Raw genomic sequence first — 20,223 nt, forward strand, 5'->3', positions numbered from 1 at the left:
GTCCCTTGGAAGCTGCCCTGGTGCTGCACACACTTGAGCAGTAATTAGGGATTCTTGGAAGTGGCCTATTTCTTGGCCAACTTGCAACAACTGCTGAGCAGATCCAGATTGCCTGTGAAAGAGGCTGCAAGTCAAAGACACCACCCAAGTAAGTAGTTTCTAAATAATGCGATGGTTGGTGAAGGAGGAAAAGATTTTGCTTCCAACTTGGACCAATTAATCTTGTCTGTTGTGACAGAATGGGGTATTTGGAGGTGGATGGGAGGAGTGAGTGCTGGAAGTGACAAAATTGTAACGGGGAGAAAAACACACTTACATTTTGCTTTTAGAAATTCAAAGCTAACCGAATTGAGTGCCAGAACAAAAGTGAGAAGACACAGCTTGCGTTCAATGGGAGGCATGTCACTCACCACTCATGGCGTTCTCAACTGGCTGCCCGGGGTCTGGTGAGCCATTGGAATGAACCGGTATATCTGGAATGGTCTCAAGTATAGACTGCCAAGCAAGGGAAGATGAATACAAAACATTTTACCATGAATACAGTCTACCCCACATTTCAATCTGATTTACGTTCTGCAGTATGTAAGAGTGATTTTCACAAAAAGCAATTCTTGATTTCATAAAGGGTCTGCATCTGATTTCCTTTGTTTCTGCATTCAGTTCAGATGTGTGCGACTCACACAGGTTCCTCAAAAGGGAACAATGTCAAGGTTAATAAAACTGTGCCTTCTTAGCTCTTAAATATTTCCTGCTTATACCTTTGCTAACATGTAGTAAGTATGATGTTTGAAGTCACATAATCTGATAATTGTAATATCATTTGCTAATTAATCTTCATGGCATTTTTGTCTTAATTATACTAATTATTCTAATATAATATTAACATATTAATTCCCTCACTGTAAAATACAGAGTGATGATAACTAATAAAATATTAAGTATTGTTTCTAATTCAGTTTCTCTTCTTAATTAATTTGGTACATTTTTCATTGAGATCCCACCAAAGCACCAAACTTCCCTGTAATATTATCAGAATTTGAGTATCTATCTTTGTAGAGTCCTGTGCAGAGAGTTACTGCTCAGGTCTGGATGGGTATCAGTAAAAATTTACACACAAATTCTATCCCAAAAAATTGACATGCAAATCCCTTAAATTTCAAGGCGGGAGTTATTACCTGTGAATATGTGTGATGGTGAAAATCTGGTATTCCATCAAGAATCTTTTCTATGCTCATCATACATAAAATCTGTTCTTTTTTCCCCCAGAGCCTGATATTGTTCCTTTTATTCTCATATTTATTTAGCAATAACTGAACACCTGCTTTATAAAAGAATCTTTATCATGTGCTAGCAATTACACAAGGCAGTCTTAAATTCTGAGCCTTGTGTTCTCTTTTTATTCTTATTTTATTGCAAAAGGGATAATACACTTCTAATTGTGTGAACAGCATGTGAACAGTTGGCCAATTATTACATAGATGCCCAATTATTGTAATTGGTGGAAGAATGAAAAAACAAAAAAAGTCTAGGGCCATGTAGCTCATTGTCAGTCAGATTTTTGGTGGCTCTAAAAACTAACACTGCAGAATAAAGATTACCCCACACTAAAATTCTTAAAAAAAGATGTGGACAACTTTTCAGTAGTTTCCTTAAGTTTTCCAACAAAGGAATGCTCTGTCAGACTTTGAAATAACTCACCTACAGGAGAGAAAACTCTTCAGAAAACTGATGGACCTTAGAGCTTGAAGCTGATGGTCTGGGATGCTTAAATCTACTGAATGTCACTTTCTTAATCTCAGTTGGGTTAACTAGCCTCTAGCCAGCCTATTGCACTGAATGAGTGCCTGCTCTTTGTAATGCAAATTATGTTGGATTTTCCCCGGGGAAGGAGAAGTTTGAGTCATAATCCTTGCTCTGGAGCTATTTACAAGGGAACAGAACAATATTAACGGAGTATTATTAAAAGAAAATCAATCCACCATTAAGAGCTAATTTCTATAATACAAACTGTAAATGTTACTGGGGAGCTATACAGAGGGAAGACATCACCCAGAGGTTTCCACTGATGAGGTGGCTAAACGTGAGCTGGAATTCAAGGAATGATGAAAAGAATTTAGGAAGGCAGTGGAGACAGGCAGGAGCATTCAGGCCAGAAATGGAAGCAGAATACCTGAAGCATTTTAGCACAAGAGATCATGAAGAGAGTGGCATGCCACGAGTTGGATCATGGTATTAGAAAAATATAAGAAAATATGAGAAATAAATTAATCAAGAGAGTCAGCTCAAGTTATGGGAGGTTTTGAAAGCCAGGTAGGGGAGTTGAGACTTAGAATCCCAGAGGTGAGAAGCAAAACAGGGCAAAACAAACAAAGGAACGTTCTCATGTTAAAGCAGGGGAATGACATGGTGAAAATGAAAAAGGAAGACTGGCCTGCCAAAAAATGATCCTTGAATTCTGAGGTAGATTGAGCACAAAGGCTAGATGCTTGGCATATATAGTCTTAAGACATCCATGACCCATTAAGAATCATGTTAAGACTAGCATCATTTTTTATTGGTTCTAGTGATTTTAAAGTATTTCAAATATACAGATAACCTTCCCTGGCTTGTTTATAACTGACCCTAACATTTCCCTTAATGTGCTCAACCACAAGCCTTTGTTCCTCACCGAGGGCTTCCCTTGGAAAGACAGTGTTTTCCCTCCCCGGAAAGTCTGCTCTACTGCCCAAGTTGCACCAAGCTAGGATTGGTGACTAGACTATGAGGGGTTAGTACTATTTTAAATTCCAAATTGTAGAAGGTTGGTATTATCAATGGAAAAGAATCCAAAATGTGTAGAATAATTTAAAGAGGTTTATTCTGTCAACAGAAAAGAAGACAAACTTTGTAAAACAATTTAAGGAGGTTTAGTCTGAGCCAAATTTGAAGACCATGGCCCGGAGCCACGCTCAAGAAGCTTTGAGCAAGTGGACTCGCTGGGGCTGGGTTACAGTTTGGTTTTATACATTTTGGGGAGCCAGGAATTACAGGTAAAGTCAAAATCAATACATGGAAGGTATACATTGGTTTGGCCCCAAAAGGTGGGACAACTCAAAGTGGGGCCTTACAAGTCATAGGTGGGTTTAGGAATCAAGGCAGGGCAACTCGAAGTGGGGGCTTACAAGTCATAGGTGGATTTTAGGGATTCTTTAGTTGACAATTGGCTGAAAGAGTTAGGGTTTGTCGAACAGACTAGCAATCAGCAGAAAGGAATGGTTTAGTTAACATAAAGGTCTTCTATCTTTTATATGATGCTATACTGGAATCAGGTTGGGAAGTAAGCCACATCATAAAAACCTGTTTACTGAGATTTTATCATTTGTAAGTGTGACTCATCAGGCCCCCTTAGAAAGGAATTTTTTGGGCAAAGAAAAAAATCAGAGTTTAGTCCTCAATTCTGAGCTGAATATTTGTGACCATGGCCCAGAGAGCCACGCCCAAGAAGCCTTGAGCAAGTGGTCTCTCTGTAGTTGTTTGGTTTTATACACTTCAGGGAAACAGGAATTACAAGCAAAATCATAAATCAATACATGGCGTACAATGGTTTGGCCCGAAAAAGCAGAGCATCTCAAACAAGGAATTATAGGTTATAATGGGCTTGAAGATTCTTTGATTTGTAATTGGTTAAAGAAATGAAGCTTTGTCTAAAGGCTTGGAATGTTTTAAATTATGATAAAAATGTCTGTCAATCAGAGACAAGCCACCAACATATACCAGACATATACCCAGACTTAAGTGATCTCTTAATGTAAAATGATGACCTACAGGTGTGAATTAAGCTTGTCCTGCATAGCCTTAGGCCTGTTGATGGTTACAAGGGATATCTCTAAGAAGGGAGCGGGCATGAAGAGGCCCTCCCTCTAATGGCCAGCAACTCAGCTGTAGGGTATTTCTGGGGTCCCCTTTGGCCAAGAGGGGGTCCATTCTGTCAGCTGGGGAGTTTAAGATTTTATTTTAGTTCACAGTATTCACAGTACTATCTGCTGTAGTTTTATCTTAAACTAGACTTTGACTAGCGTTATCTGGTATGTCCTCCATATTAAATAAACACCATACTGAACATTTTCAGTGCTCTACTCATGACTTACAGGAGAAATTCATTGAGTCAAAAGACGCTCCTGACCTCTCTGACTAGGTGTTTGGTTTTCACTCACGGTTTGAGCGTATGTGCTGTACGACTGTATGTACGAAAGCTGTAGGGACATAAGGTTCCCCACCCTTCCTCTTCTGTACCTAAGACCAGAACTGACACATCCACATATTGCAAACACTGCACCAAATCCCCCAGAGACCAACTTAAATAGGCCACATTCCCTGACAAATATGCAATGCATTTTGAGATGAAAAATATATCAACAATTACAAATCTACTTATACACGAATTTAAAGGTATTCTGATGACATCTTGGGTTAAAATATAAAGCACATCTGAAATTACAGCCTTAATATCAAAGACAATGAGAGCATTAAACACCAAGTTTCTATGTTAGTAGTCAAAGCATTATTCAGAGATTAATTCTTAACCTTTGTTACAGTCTGAGTTTTGCGCTGAAAAATCATTAATCCGCCATTCTGCTTCTGTAAAACCTGATTGCTCCTGCTTACTCAATATAGTGCCCCCAACACAGAAATTCCTAAGTGACTACAACACCCATATTCTGTGTAAAATGATTACAGCCCCCACGTTTTGCGTGAAGCTATTACAACACTCATGTTTTGCGAGAACAAGATATGGCTCAGAGCCCAAACTGTCCAGATCCTGTTACACCAAAGATAAGAAAATGATATCATGCTTACTCAAGGCTTTTTGTACACGTGCTTGTTCTGTCTTAGTAATTGTCCACCCACAAACTTACAATATAAAAACTTTCTGTTTCAAAGGCTCACTGCTGCTTTCTGTGCCGCCTTTGGGCGGTGCAGAGAGTAGTGGCTGGCCAGCTAATAAAGACTCCTGATTTGGCTCAATTCGGTCTTCAGGTGGTCATTTCTCGCATCTCAGACCATAACACCTTAAATGAAAATAAGACTAAAAATAAGTGAAATATGCTTATAATCCCAGACTAGAAAAAAAAATATTCAAATAGAGCCAAGAAAAGAATAAAAAAATTAATAAAGGTTAAATAAATTATTGTAATAAGAAAAATAGGCTTAATTTAAGCTAGTTAATTCTTCAAAATCATCGCCATTGGGGGAGATTATGTATGTGCAGGGACAGGGTGTGTATGGGAAATCTCTGTATTTCCCACTCAATATTGCTATGAACTTAAAACTTCTCTAAAAAATAAAGTTTATTAATTAAAATATATCACTGATACAGGCAACTATTTCTAGTCTGATTAAGACAACCTCATAACCAAAATCTACAACCCTAGCAGAAAAGCCAATTTATATGGGGTTAACACATTATCTCCCTGAACAATGGGGACATCCTGGGAGTGACACGTGAACATGAGCTATCTGTTCCTCAAGATGGACAATGATTGAGAAACAACTGCCCCAGAGGAACCTTAGAATGTGCCACCTCCATCTGACTGTCAACTGTGCCATTGGAGAACCACTGCCCCCTCTAATGGGGTGTCTCACTGTTTTCTTGGGGGGGGGCTGCCTATGCTACACCCCCTGCCAGAGCACTTGCTCAGACACACCCAGTGGGAATTCTCAGTGGGAGTGAGAAGAAGGGGATGACAAGAATGTTTGACAAAGAAAAGTACGAGTTGTTTTACTTCAGGCCAAGTGAGTGAATTTGTTTTAAGAGAAAGGGTTTGCATGGGGGAGTCCTGAGAAATAAGGCTGGAAATGCAGGCCATAGCAGAGAGCCTTTGATATCTGATGAAGGTTTTTAATTTTTCCTGTGGGTACAAGGGACTGCTGAGTTAAGAAAGCAGAGTTAAACCAGATGATCAGACCTCTGGTAATTTTCTCTGTGAACTCAGCCAAGAGGACCAAAGTTAACAAATCCCTCCACACCTGTTGCATGTGAAGAACATGCTTTGATTTCTGGCTGTAGTGGTATTAATTCATGGAGTCCTCTTTTAAACGGAGATCTATTCACTCCTGAGTTTTGGGACTCCTTCTGCCTAATTGTTATAAGGTTAGGGGGCCTATCATCAGCTGTGGTTTCTTTGTAATATTAGAACAAGTTTTAAAAAAAAAATCTGTCTTGAAGCAATCGCTTCTTCTTACCTTCCTATGTCAGTTGCCTTTACTCACAATTGTGTCTTGACTTGCAAATGTGTTAACACGTGATGAAGACTTACCACGCAGCCACTCCTGGGAATGGCAAAACTCCCTTGTTCATCCTGGGACGCATCAGACGGGGTAGTACTGTTGAGAGAAGCACCATCTGGCTAAATGGAGAAATAAAAGTACCATTCTTATTTAGGCAATACTTTCTCACATGTACAGTATGTGTAGCAATAAGTGCAGTTGTGACTGCCTGTGCTTGGACAACAGTATCCTGCCACTGGAGCAGTGCTTTGTGAGCCCTCCAGATGCCAGACCCTCGGACCATGGCCTCTGTGGCAGACACTGCTCTTGCCTGCCTTGAACTCTATTTGTCTCAACAATACCCTGGTTTAGTTCCAGGGAGGTAGGTACTAAGTCAAGCAACTTGATTTCCAGGCTCATTTGCAACTAAGAAGAATCATGTGACAAGTGTGGCCAACGAGGTGTAAGTGGAATTTTACCAACAGTGTTTACCAAGAAAAAGAACAGGGCCAGCTGGTACTTGCTCATGACAGGACCACAGATGACAGCCCGAGGCTGCCAGGCATCTTGTACAAATAGGGACGACGGGCACCGGGAAGGCAGGCAGGGGCAGTGTGCACGTGGCCACCCTATCAGACGTGGACCACTCACTGTGAGGTTCTCAATGTGAAGCAAAACAACTCCTACTTTTTGATTATACACAGCCAAACACAAGTTTAACTGGTTTCATGTTATTATTTTATTTCTTTCAGCAGATTCTATGACTGTCTTTCTTAGTGAGGAGAATTCAGCAGCAACAGTACCAGCTTGTTTTTTCATTTATAAAGCTGAAACTAAGAGATTTTTGTGGTACTGAAATTAAGACATGAAGGCCAGGTGCAGTCACTCACACCTGGAATCCTAGCACTTCAGGAGGCCAAGGTGGGAGGATCGCTTGAGGCCAGGACACTAGCTGGGCAAGAGCGACACCCTGTCTCTACAAAAAAAAAAAAAAAAAAAAAAAACTGGAAAAATTAGCCAGGCATGGTGACGTGTGCCTGTAGTCTCAGCTACTCAGGAGGCTAAGGCAGGAGGATCGTTTGAGCCCAGAAGTTGGAGGCTGCAGTGAGCTATGACATTCCACTGCACTTTGGCCTGGGTAAACAGAACAAGATCCTGCCTCAAAAAAAAAAAAAAAAAGACATGAATATTCTTTTCTTTACCAAAGGAATTTTACTGCAAAATTGAATACATTGATGTTTATGAAAACATATTATTTTGTCTTTAAAAAACTGTTGTTCTTCATATTGCTTGACCATATTTTCTGTGTCCTGTAGATGCTACACATTACTTTATAAAATGAACAAAGAGCTTTTTTAAAAAAAAGAAACAACACAAGAACTAGTATAAGAAATTTAAGTCAAGATGGTGAACTGGTAATCATCTACTTCCCCTTCCATCCTAATCACCACAAATAGCAGAAAAACATATATATATATATATATATATATATATATATATATATATTCTTTTTTTTTTAAGGAATATATTTTTAACATCACTGGAAATCAGCAAAGAATTCCATAGTAGACCAAGTGAGAAATTAGTAGATGTAAAGTAAATAGGATTGGTTTGGTAAGATAAACACCTCTACCTAGAAGCATCATAAAAGAAAATTCCTAGGGAGGGAAGAGAAAAACAACATAGAAGGAACAAAGAGTAGGAAAAGCCTATAAATAATTAAGAAATGTTTACAAAAACTGGAGCCAGGTAGACTTCTCCTCCCTTAAATATGCAGACAGCTCCTAAATATAATCCTAGGAAAAACAAACAAACAAACAAAACTTAAATAAAATGAACTATCTTGGGAGTGTATGGGTTCTTAGTGTAAGTACACAAGTCTACAAGTCTAAGGGAGAAGGAACTCTGGAAGCCACAACAAAAAACGTGGAGGGAGAACAAAAAATGAAATCAGCTTTGCCTGGAAGTAGTAAATTAGAACCTTCATCTCCCTCATTGCTTTTGCATTTGCAGACAGTATGTGCTAAGCTACCCACCCCTGCCCCCAACATACAACTTAAAGCTAAGCACACTCCACTCACTTACATGAGTACATAATCAACAATTTTGGCCTTTTGGGAAAATAGATCTACTCAACTGTAAAGGAAACATACAACAATTTCCTGCACAAAACCAACAAACAAAAAAAAAAACCAATAAAGTCCAGTGCTATGTCTCTGCAGAAAATTTTAGGGACCCAGAGAGCTGTAGCTCCACCTGCAGGTGTGCTGATAGCTTCTGCCTAGTAGAACACCTTTCACACTGTCCTTGCATGGAGTCTTAGTGGATCCTATCACCCTCCTGTTGTGATGGGATTCCCATAGTGAGGGAAAGGGGCAGGGGCTGGGGAGCTGGATGGGAGAAAACACCTAGGATCCACAGTCTTGGTCAGAAGCTCTCATCCACCGGAGGCAAAATCTACAACCTGAGGACATAGTACCGCCACACAACGGGAGGTGTGCGGTTCCCTGAGCAGACAGTACTCAAACTTCGGGTAGACACTTCACTGTTTGCATCATTTATTGCTACACATTTCAAAAGCTAACATGTTCTCCACATGAGATGTTTACATTTGGGAAATAACTGGAGAAAAATAAACATTTACATCAATATTGATACTGAAAATATTGAACAAAACATTTACATGGTAGTTTGTTATTTTTCCATGTGAACTCATCCATAAAGACCAAGCTTTAGTGGACAACATCCTCCACACAAAATATACAATAAAAAACTAGTTTTTGTTGTTGTGTTTCTGCCTATGGATTTCTTTAAAAGATAGAACTAAGTTACTTGGGATTTACCTATTAAGTTATTCTTTGTTGAGTTTAAGAGCTATGAGTGATGGGGTGTGTGTAGCTATGTTTGCCAACAATCTGAATTATGTGCCATTTTACCTAAGAGAAACAAGAATATATATTCTTTATACTACATAAATACTCATGGTAGCATTGTTCACAATAGCTCCAAACTGTAAATAATCCAAATGTACTTCCATCAGGAGACTAGATATACCAACAGTGGTATATTTATACAATGGAGTATTATTAGTAATAAAAGGACCAAACTTCTAATATATGCAACATATGGATGAATCTCAAAATTATTATGAGAAACATGAAAAGCCAGATGCAAAAGAGCATATTATATTTATAGCTAGATACATATGAAAGGTGAAACCAAGCTAAAATGTTAGAAATCACAGCACGGCTTGCCGCTGTGTGGCTGGGGCAGAGGGACCACTGACTATTAATGAAAAGGGCCTGAGAAAAATCTGACTTCCCTTGTCCAAGCTAGACCACCCACACCACTAGGTCTTCCGTAGTTCACTGCATTAGCTTTACTGGTATCTCACTTGGCTGTAACTCCAGTTCCCCTGCCCCCAATCCATTCTATACATAATATCTGGGGTGGTGATTTTCAAAACATAAATCTAATGAAGTCATCCTCCAGCCTAAAGCCATTTAGTAGCTTTCTATTGCTTATATATTATATGTTTCCTCGTTGGAAATATCCTTATTTCCAGCAAGGTTCTCATCGTCTGGCTTCCATTTACTTCTCCAAACACACCTCCCTCTCCTCTCACCTTTGTCCTCTCCTCTCCAGCCTCACTGTATCCCAGTGTCCTAGTATAATGCCTGGCACACAATGATCTACCGTTGTGGGACGAATGATCCTAATGGGTAACAGGATGTTATATCAATAATTTGTTTAAGAAACTAGGTTTTTAAAAGCCTTAAATAAAAACAGAAAACAATCAGAAGGCCTATTCACTAAATTAGGGCACAAGAAAGGCTACAAAAAAAAAAAAAAAAAAAAGAAAAGAAAAAAAAAAAAAGAAATTTCTGGGGCAATGGAAATGTTCCATATTTTGGTTAATTGTGATAAAATGGGTGAAAACATTTGTTAAAACTAATTGGATTAAACACCTAAAATGTATGCATTTTATTGTTAGTTAAGTTATATTTCAATAAGAAAACACATAAAAATAATCTGATTTCTTACCTTCTAAGAGACTTAAGGAGCTGTTGGTGCTCTGAATCAAGAATATACTGCTATAATAAGTATGTTAGAGAGAAAAAAGTTGCTCTTGGGAAATAAGAATACATTTGGCGAAATTGACAAACATTGAGAAAAGCTAAGCAATAATACAGAAAAAAATTTCTACACTTGATCTGAGCCAAAAGACCAACAAGTGATAAGAAAAAAATGTCTACTCTGAAACATAAATAAATCTAGGACATAGAACGAACAGATTAACATGAGAGAAAAAGCAGAAGATATTGAAATTCAATTCAAGCAAAGCCACAACCATCTAATATGTGCTCTAGAAGGGAGGGGCATAAGAAATGGGGAGGAAAAATAATTTAAGATGTAATAGAAGAAGAAAATATCCAGAAACTAAAGAAAGAAAACAGGTCTCAGACAGAAAGGAATCACTGAGTGCTCATCAGCATGAATGAAATAAAAGGCAGATCCTTGTGAAAGCTCAGAAGTCCTGCAATAGATTTAAAATAAATTGAAAATTCATAAAATTCAAAAAGTTGCAGAGAGGGTAACCAAAAAAAACTAGAAAAGCTTATTTATAAAGGAATGTCTTTCAGGCAACTAAAATAAAATAAAATAAAATAAAATAAAAACCCATAAAGTCATACTAAGGGTATAACAGTCTGTCAGCAAAGAATAAGAGAAATTCTACTGTACAGTTTTCCAGGACAGCTAAGGTTTTCTGTTAAAAATTGACAGTCAGTTGGCACATGTTCCTAATGGGGTATCAACACAGCATCCTGAGTTTCTTCATCACCTGGTGGGTATAAGGATTAAATCCACATGCTAAGGCAGTAACATGACAAGGAAAAGGTCGGAAGTCCATGCTAAGGTTGCCACTGCATTGTTTTGTACTTGTACCAGCCTTGGTCTACCCACCACCAGTTTCTTGTTTTGTGATTAAAACAAACTTCTACTTGTTTAAATCAAGGTTCCTTAGATTTTCTTGTATATGAAGCAAACACAGATGTATCTGATGATTTTTAACAGATGGTATGATTGTGTTTTGCAATGAATTATGAATCAATAGTAAGTGTAGGTATTTGATTTTCATTTAAGGCACTGGAAATAAACTAGAGTGATTACTTTGCATTTTTAATAAACTAACACAACAATATTTCGTTTATGTCAACTGCACATAGGGAAAATGTCTTCTTTTATCTATATAAGAAGTGATTTGTAAAGTAGGTCTCTGATAATCACAGAATGGACTGTAAACCTTTTGTAAATGCTTGGGTTTGGTGGCATTTGAGAGTTAGAGTCAAGGGTCAACCACAGGTAATACATAATATATGACTCTTTATTGTAAGTACCTTATTGCAAAATAAATATGTAGGCTATTCATAAAACATTAAGTGGACTCATTTTTAACACGTATATTGAGATATAGCTGGCATACAATGAACTGCACATAAAGTGCAATTTGAAGAGTTTTGATAAGTTTTGAGAAATATATATATATAACCTGTGAAACCATCGCCACTGTTGAGATAAAGAACAAAGACAAGCATTTCCAAAAATGTCCTCATGCCTCTTCAGAATCTCTCCTTCCCTCCTGTCCTTACCCACCCTTAGGTCCCCAGGCAAACACTTATCATCTGTCCCCTGCTATAGATTAGTTTACATTTTCTACAGTTTTATATAAATGGAATATTTTTTGTCTGGCTTCTTTTATACAGCATAATTATTTTGAGATCCATTGTGTTGTGAGTATCAGTAGTTTGTTGCTTTTTATTACTGAGTAGTATTCTATTGTGTGGATATAAAACAATTTGTTTATTCATTTACCTGAAGATGGACATCTGGGCTGTTTTTGGTTTGGGGTGATTATAAATAAAGCATGGATAAGTCTTTTTGTGGATATGTATTATGAGTGGAATGGCTGGGTCTTATGGCAGGTATATTCTTAACATTTTTAGAAGCTGCCAAATGGATGAAACATTTTACACTCCCACCAACAATATATGAAAGTTCTAGTTGTTCCACATCTGTGGCAATGCTTGGCCTAGTCAGTCTTTAATTTTAGCCGTTCTTCAGGATATCTAGAGATACTGAGGTATAATGAGTTGTGGCTTTATTTGCAGTTCGATAATCACTACTGATACTGAGCCCCTTTTCATGAACTTACTTGCCATTCATCTTCTTTGGTGAACTATCTGTTCAAATCTCTTATCTATTCTAAAAGGCAAGTAAAGACCCAACAAAATTTTGACACTGGGAAAGTCAGAATATGTTCCTGAAAGAGAAAGCTGATTTGTTCTCATAAGTTGAGAGTTTGTGTGGTTAATCCAAGAGAACTGCTGGTTGGAAATACCCACAGCAAGTAGACTGTGGCAAATTTTTAATATAAAAAGAATGAGTTTGGTATTATTTCTATAAACAACAGGGATTATAATCTAGGATAAAATGGAAGAGTTAAGCCAGATGACCAAGGCTCTCTCTCCTAAAATCTAGTAGAATCCACAAAACATAACTAAAAAGTAGGAAAAATAATCCCAGCAGTATTCAGACAAGTGGTGGTCAGAGAGCAAGATTTCAGAAATAACGTGGATTCTTTCCTAAAATCTACCTAACGCCTCATCAAAACAGCACCAAGGAAAATGCAAGAGAACTCTGGAAATGACTGGTACTATCTCCTCCAAATTACGAAGGAAAATGACTGAGCGTGCGGGATCAACTCCTTCAGGGTTCAAGTCTCTGTGCTGCAGCAGCTCGGCAGGGAAGAGAGGCCCTATTATTGGGAGTCACCATTCTGCTCTTCTCTTCCTGGAAGTAAGTTAGGAGAGGAACTCCGAGGATAGAAAAATAAAAGGGAAAATAAATTACATTAACTCCTACCCCAAGATATCTTTTCTCCTATAAGGAGCTTGGGATAGGTCTTCAAGTAGAAACAGACATGAGAAAAGACCCTGGATAAACCGTAAATAAAGCAACCTTTCCCTGTTGTACATGCATAGAGGCTCCATCGTCGTTCTTAGGCTTGCCTGGCTTTGCCCTTCTCTGGGGGAATGGGGGGGAGCAGAGGTGGTGCTGAGGAAAAGCGAGGGAACGAGACGGAGCCAGGAATTGGACACTCAGGGCTGAAGTATCAGAACTAAAATGCCTGAAATTCACCCTACACTGGGAGACAGCAGAGAACCTGAGCACACCTGCTGTTGCTCCCGCAGGTAGGCTTGTAACTCAGTGGAACTAACACTCCTAAGAAAATTTTCTAAAATTAAAGATAAAATGTAAGGACACTAAATCTGTCAAAAAAGAAGTGCTAACAAATATTTTCTGAGTATATATTCTGTTTTTTATAGAATACGCAATTCTTTGTATGTTTACGTATTAAACTTGGGCTTGTTTATGCTGAATATTTTTCTTACAGATTGATTAAAGGTAGACAGGGATGTTGACAGCTGTGGTTGTCCAACCACCTTAATTATCCTGCATTTTTTTTCAAGCTTTGAACAACTGTTTGAAGAAATGGCTTCTTTCACAACTACCTCCAAGTCCCCTGCTGTCACTTACCATGGGGCCCCTTGTTTGGATAACTCCTGGTAGCTCTTTTTCTTCCTGAGTGCCGTCCAGCTGAGGAGTGTGGTTGTCACAGGTATTACCTGGCTAATGGAAGAAGTGAAAGTCATGTTTATCTAGGAATCTTTCCAAATGTGAATGTATATTCAATTATGTATTATGCTAGAGTGGTGTGTGTGTGTGTGTGTGTGTGTACGTACATACGTATAGCTGGGTGGAGATATACAGAGTTAATGCAATCTGTGCATTGATAATAGTACTTACCAACTCATCCATAATTATACTGATCCTCATAAATGTGGTACACTGTAACAGAATGGGTCTCAGAAGCAGACTTTGCTAGTGCCTGCCAAAATCCCCTTTTCTTTTCTTCCTTAACTTATGAATGTCATGATTTTGCTCCAAGATGCTGTGTCTAACTAAAAAGACTAAATGTGATCATGTGATAGTTACATCCCATGAGATTTAAGTGGAATTCTACTTCGTGGAGCATCCAGGAAGGTTAATATCTTCTTGTTAAAGTGGATGGAATCAGCTGCCCGATGCTTATTTCAGGAACACGAACATGGTACCTGTGATGCCCAGACATCTTGGAAGCATTACCTCTCAGCCCTTCCCTAAGGGGAGCAGAAAGGAAAGATGGAAAAGTTGGCAGATCCATGTTAGGGCAGTTGGCCTTCCTCCTTAAGCTTCTTGTTTTGTAAGAAAAGTAAACCTATAATTGTCTAAGTCATGCAGCTCACTGACAAAACCATGGTATTTTAAAGCCAGATTTTATGCCTATATTTTGCAGTGGTTTATAAACCAAGAGCTAGAGAAAATCAACATCATGAAGAAGAAGTGCAGTGATAAACATTCTGGGAGAAACAGATAATTAAGGAAAGAGACAAATACCTGTAATTATTTAACAATTTCAGAGAGATTTGAGAGATTATTGCAACCATAAGTCAGAAAGTAACTATAACAATAAATGGGAAATCAGTGAAAAGAGAGTCATTCTTGTGAATTATGACTGAATTAAAAATTTTATAGAAGCCAAATTATAACCACTCATGGCAGAAAGTAGAATTCAGAGCTACAAGACAATGCAGACAAAATCGACTAACATACAGACCAAATGGAAATGGAGACATGGAAAATATGAGAGATACCTTAAGATATGTGAGTTTAATCTGAGTAATGAAAGGTAGAATAGAGAAAATAAAGAAAAAGGAATAATTACAGAAATAATAGGAAGACGACATTCAGAATTGAAAGGAAAGGAACAATTTTCAGAAACCAAAGCTGAGAGCTGATCATAATGAAAGAAGAAAAAAAGATTTCACATCCTGATGACATTTCAGCTCCCCAACAATAAAGATAAACCTAAAAAGCTTCCAGAAATATAAAGATGAAAGCAGGATAAATAAAGGACTAAGTTTTAGGGAGGCATCAGGCTTTCCAACGTCAACACTGCATGAAAAGGCAGATGGGCCAATACCTACAAATTTCTGTAGGAAACTGATTTAGGGCCTAGCATCTTGATACTCACTAATTTAGGATTTAAGTTCTTTGGATATGAAAATTTAGTATCCAGAGACATTTCTTGCCAGATTTGCTCAAAGAGTAAAAGGTACAATCTGCTAAGATGTGACATTTTGTAACATACATGATTATGTAAGTTGGTATTTTTACTATTTTCCGTAGTCATTTTATTATGCTATCGTCCTTCGCTGTCCCCTGTACGAAAAGACAGCACCTGTTTCCTCCTCCTACAAACGGGCTTGGCTGGAGGAACTTAAACAAACCTTCTTGTCCACCTCAGCCACAGGCGTGTGTCTGGCACCATGCTTGTCCCCTTATTAACCTTTAAAGGGTCACCTCAAGGATTTGAAATGAAAGGGACGGTGAAAACCAAGCGGGAGCAGAACGTTTTGGCAGTGAGGAGACCGGGAAGGAGACAGCCCAGCCGTGCTGTGTTGCTGCCTCCCTCTGCTCACCCTGAGCACGTCTGACGATCCTTCTGGCACTTTAATTATTCGCTCTCCGGGATGAAGCACAAGACAGAACCACTTCACTTGCACTGAAGCAAGAGCCACTAGGTTAGTTAGCACAGCTTAGTCGTGGGGGTGGGGGTGGGTGGCAGCTGATAGGACACATGCACAGAGTGGGTTAATGTCCCCCCCTTGGCCACAAACGTTCCATTCCCAGGCCAACTGTTACCTTACCCTGTAACTGTGAACTACCACGCCTCACCTTCTAACCAGCCTCACCTTCTAACCATCGTTACTGCTTTTGTTTGCACATTAAATTCATTTAAGCTGATATGTAAGAATCCCAGTGCAGGGGCTACGTCTCCTTATTCTGCTGCTATTGTCTAGCGTGCTAGGCACTTAGTGAGTGTTCAGTAAATACCTGCAACTGTTTCGTTCTGATCACCCTAGAATCAAAGCTGACTCTGTCATCACTTTTTAAGGGGAAAAGAGAAAGTAAAGGCAAATGAAAGAAGTTTTACTCCTCTACATCCAGAAATATATTCTATTGGGAGCTCTGCAGAAATGAGTTACCACAGTAGACCTGAGACGCTCTCCCTAGAAAGGCCTGCTTGTGAGGCTGGCAATTGGCTGGCGTCTGGGAAATTGAATTTCAGGGGGTCCCCACCATTCCCTAACGTCAAGACTGGCTCACTGCTCCTAAACTGTTCAACCAATGTGGCTTATGCCGAATACCTGCTCTGCTGGGAGTCTGGAATTTTGTTACCTGCTAGGTAGAGGGTGCCTATGTGATCATCCCCAATAAAAGCCCTGGGCTCTTGGGCTTAGATGAGCTTCCCTGGCGGATAGCAGTTTGTTGCTGGAAGAATTAATCTCGTCCTAGGTGGATCTAGTGAGAGATGTTGGAAGCTGCACCTAGATTCCCTGACTTTGTTCCACGAACCTTTTCCCTTTGCCAATTTTCCTTCGTATCCTTTTCCTGAAACAAATCACAGCCATGCGTATGGCTATATGTTGGGTCCTGTCCTCTCATAAATCACTAACCTGGGTGTGCACTTGGGAACCCCTGACTCAGGGGCAAACCACGATATATCATTTTGATATTTAAACGAACATATTTAAAAATTCAGTTTATAAATGTTTGAAGACTAGCACTTGTCTAACCTACATCTACATACATACAGAGACACACATACATATGTAAAATTATCTACATTGTCTTGTGCTTCAGATGGTCAGATCTGAAAAAGGCATATATTTTCTACACTTTATATAGGCCTCAGCTCACCATATACAAAGTCTGTAGTCTAGATAAAAGGCCTACTCACAGAGCAAAGAATACAACAAACCCTCTGAAATGGAAGTCGTACTGCTTCGATATCATACTGAGAGGGGAGAAAATCTAACAACAACAACAAAATCCCACCATTTTGTTTTTTCTAGTTTGAAGAAGGTAAAAGATAAAACATGAGGATGAAAAGAGAAAAGTAATATTTTGAGCCCAGACCAGTGAGTGACCACAGCTCGGCGTGGGAGTGCGGGTGTGGCGTGAGACCTATAACGGGCTCAGCGCTCTAGGCTGCCTTGGCACCTGGGACGACCAGCTGGCCTGATGGCAAGTTCTCCTCACTCTGGTCTGCAGTGGGGTCCTCCGGCCACACAGCCCACCTTACCCAGGGGACGGTTCTTGCTTCTCCCTGAGCAGTGGGCTCCAGGTCCCTGCCAGCCATGGAATTACTCAAACAAGCCACTCACAACCTGCTGTGGGGACCAGGGACACCCCACCCTCTCGATGCTGAGCCTGCAGCCCCTGGCCGTTCACTCTGTTCCCGGGAGCACTCCACAGTGACGCCGTGGCGTGCAGGGTCCTCCTGCCCTGGGCTGTGGGTATGTGACTCATAAACTGCTGTGACTCTCACCTGCCTGGCGTCGGGGGCTGCGGGTTCAGCCGCCCTCAGAACCTGGGGTGGGAATCGCTCCCTCACCCGACAGGGTACAGAAAAGACAACCAAGATGACAGGTAGCGTTAGGTGTGGCAAAGGCTCAGAAACCAATTACGTTTACAAACTCTGACCTGCCCTCTTCTGGCCGAGGGGTGAGGTGGTGGCCGCTGTGGAGGGAGCGGGGACAGCAGAGAGGGGTCAGAAGTAAGGGACATAAGACTCCCTCCACTGGGGGAACAACCTGCCGCCAACTCAACAGAAAGCGTGAAGCCCTCTGACTAGAAGGAGTTAATACCTGTATGAGAAATATAATAAAATTAGGAGAGAAACCCAGAGACGAAATCTGCACCACAGGATTGCTCACAGCACCAGGCGACAGCACCCCACACCCAGACCTCAGCCTGCCCCGGGCGACGCGGGAGCGGCCAGAACCCGCCGGCCACACCCACACCCGGCAGAAGGCCCGAGGGGACCGAGAGCCGGCCTGTTAGGACGGTCGTAAGATCCACAGGGTGCCCCACGAAACGTACGTGTAAGAGAAAAATAAACCGCACAGAAACTGAACATCCTCACCGTCTTCATCAGATCAAGGGTAGTCATACTGACGTGTAACAGAGCAAAGTCCCTCACCGTAAACGGGCGGCCGCCATGAGGCATGGCAACCCCACACCCCGCTACGGCTCCCGCGCATGCGCACCGCTGCAAAAGGAGTCCCCACGCCTCGCGCCAGGGGGTACAGATCACGGCATGCGACTCACCACGTAAAAATAAAGCCTTCTACCGAGGCGGATTCACGGGCAGTTATCAACCCAGATTAACACTCTTTGAAACTCTGCACTGAAATGGACATGGTGGGCTCTAATGAGATGTGTTTACTTCCTGTCCCTTAGACAGTGTTGCTTTTTCCCACTTATTGCTGCTCCCCACAAGATATTCACATTTGGAAAATAACTGAAATGTCAAAATATTTCTTACGGCGAGAATTAAATGAATGCTGGAAGATACAGGGAGGGTAGATAAGATTTTCCGTTATGAGCTCAGCCAAGAGGATGAAAGTTGAGCTGACAGCCTCCCCCACATTCTGACTTCCGGCTACAGCTGTAGCTGCAGCTGTTGTTATGTTTGTTATTGTAGGCACAGGTAGGGCGTGTAGTTATTTGTGGATTTAACTATTTAATTATTCATTTCTGAGTTTAAGAGTCTCCTTTTTCTTCATTGTGTCAAGCTAAGTGGGGAATTTTCCCCGTGCTCCTCCACCCCACAAGTTTTTCTGATTGTCTTGAAATAATTATTTTTCTAACCTCCCTACACTCAGTTTCCCTTGTTTTATCTTAGCAGATGACCATTTCTGCGGGGAATTGTTGCTATCTCTTCTTCATCCAGGGTCACATTCAAAAGAGGAGTTAGGATATAAAAATCATCTGGCTATTGAAAAAAATGAAAAGTGCATTTTTATTCAGGAATAGTCTCCCAAATTTAATTGTGCAATTAATCACTTGGTATGCATAATGTGTGTACGTTCATAGAGATTTGCAGAGACAGCCATAGCTATGACTGCCTACGCACTAGTCATTACATTTAGCAATCTGTTAACCTATACTGAGAGCCCACTAAATGCCAGGCACATTAATAGGCACTGTTCTCTGTGGATGATACTGTCAACTGCATACCCCAAATCCAGTCTGCTGTCTTCATTAACAGCGTCCTGATTTTCTTTCAGAGAGTTATGTGTCCAGCTTAAACAAACAAACAAACAAACAAAAAAAAAAAACCAGTATCTCAGGCTCCCTTGCAGCTAACGATGATATAAGTCTGGGCACTGAGAGATAACTGGAATTCTACTGAGTAGAATTTCCAGGAAAGTAAGGTCAGAAGGACGGAGTCCATTGGTACAAGTTCCAGGAACTGACAGGAACATGGCTATGGTGCCTGGTGCCTGGCCCAGCCAACTTGTAAGCAAAAAGATGGAAGCTGCATATGACAGAGAGAAAAGAAAGATAAAAGGAAGCTGGATTCATTTAAGGAAAAGAGCCACCTACGTCAGCTTCTTAAGAAAGAAAAACAAAGCCATATTTGTATAACTTACAATTTCTTGGGTTTTCTCTTGCATGCAGCCACGTGTATAGGTAAGTTATATAATCATGTTTTTTACGTATACTGTATGACTATATTTACGCAGTCAATTATAAATCAATTTCATCTTTAGCTAGTTGTTTATCAGTTATGAAACTGGAGATAAATTAGATCAACTATTTGCCCAGTTAAATGTGTTACAGAAAAAAAAAAACACATTTAATTCACAACTTCTAAATATTGGAACAATGTATTTGGGAACTGGAATTCCGCTCATGATGAACAGAACTGCAGACGGTGTGTGATGTATCCAGACACTGATTTAGCATTTTCGATTTAATGTGAAATGGCTCTACGAACACAGGGTTACATATTCTATTCTT

General features: G+C 40.0%; 1 protein-coding gene across 5 annotated transcripts in view; it reads right to left on the minus strand.

Annotated features, from left to right (window-relative positions):
- ARHGAP28 (Rho GTPase activating protein 28) overlaps positions 1-20,223 on the minus strand; it is a 168,130-nt gene that overhangs the window by 37,402 nt on the left and 110,505 nt on the right. For 4 of the 5 annotated variants that reach the window (XM_045527372.1, XM_045527373.1, XM_045527375.1 and 1 more), the window contains exons 4-6: positions 13,846-13,938; positions 6,297-6,386; positions 411-495 (exon numbers count right to left, since the gene is read on the minus strand). In XM_045527372.1, coding sequence (XP_045383328.1) covers positions 411-495; positions 6,297-6,386; positions 13,846-13,938 — 268 coding nt within the window. The remainder of the gene's footprint in view (positions 1-410; positions 496-6,296; positions 6,387-13,845; positions 13,939-20,223) is intronic. The other variant, XM_045527374.1, reaches the window with a different exon arrangement.

This window comes from Lemur catta, chromosome 16 (assembly GCF_020740605.2).
Source record: "Lemur catta isolate mLemCat1 chromosome 16, mLemCat1.pri, whole genome shotgun sequence".
Lineage (NCBI taxonomy): Eukaryota > Metazoa > Chordata > Mammalia > Primates > Lemuridae > Lemur > Lemur catta.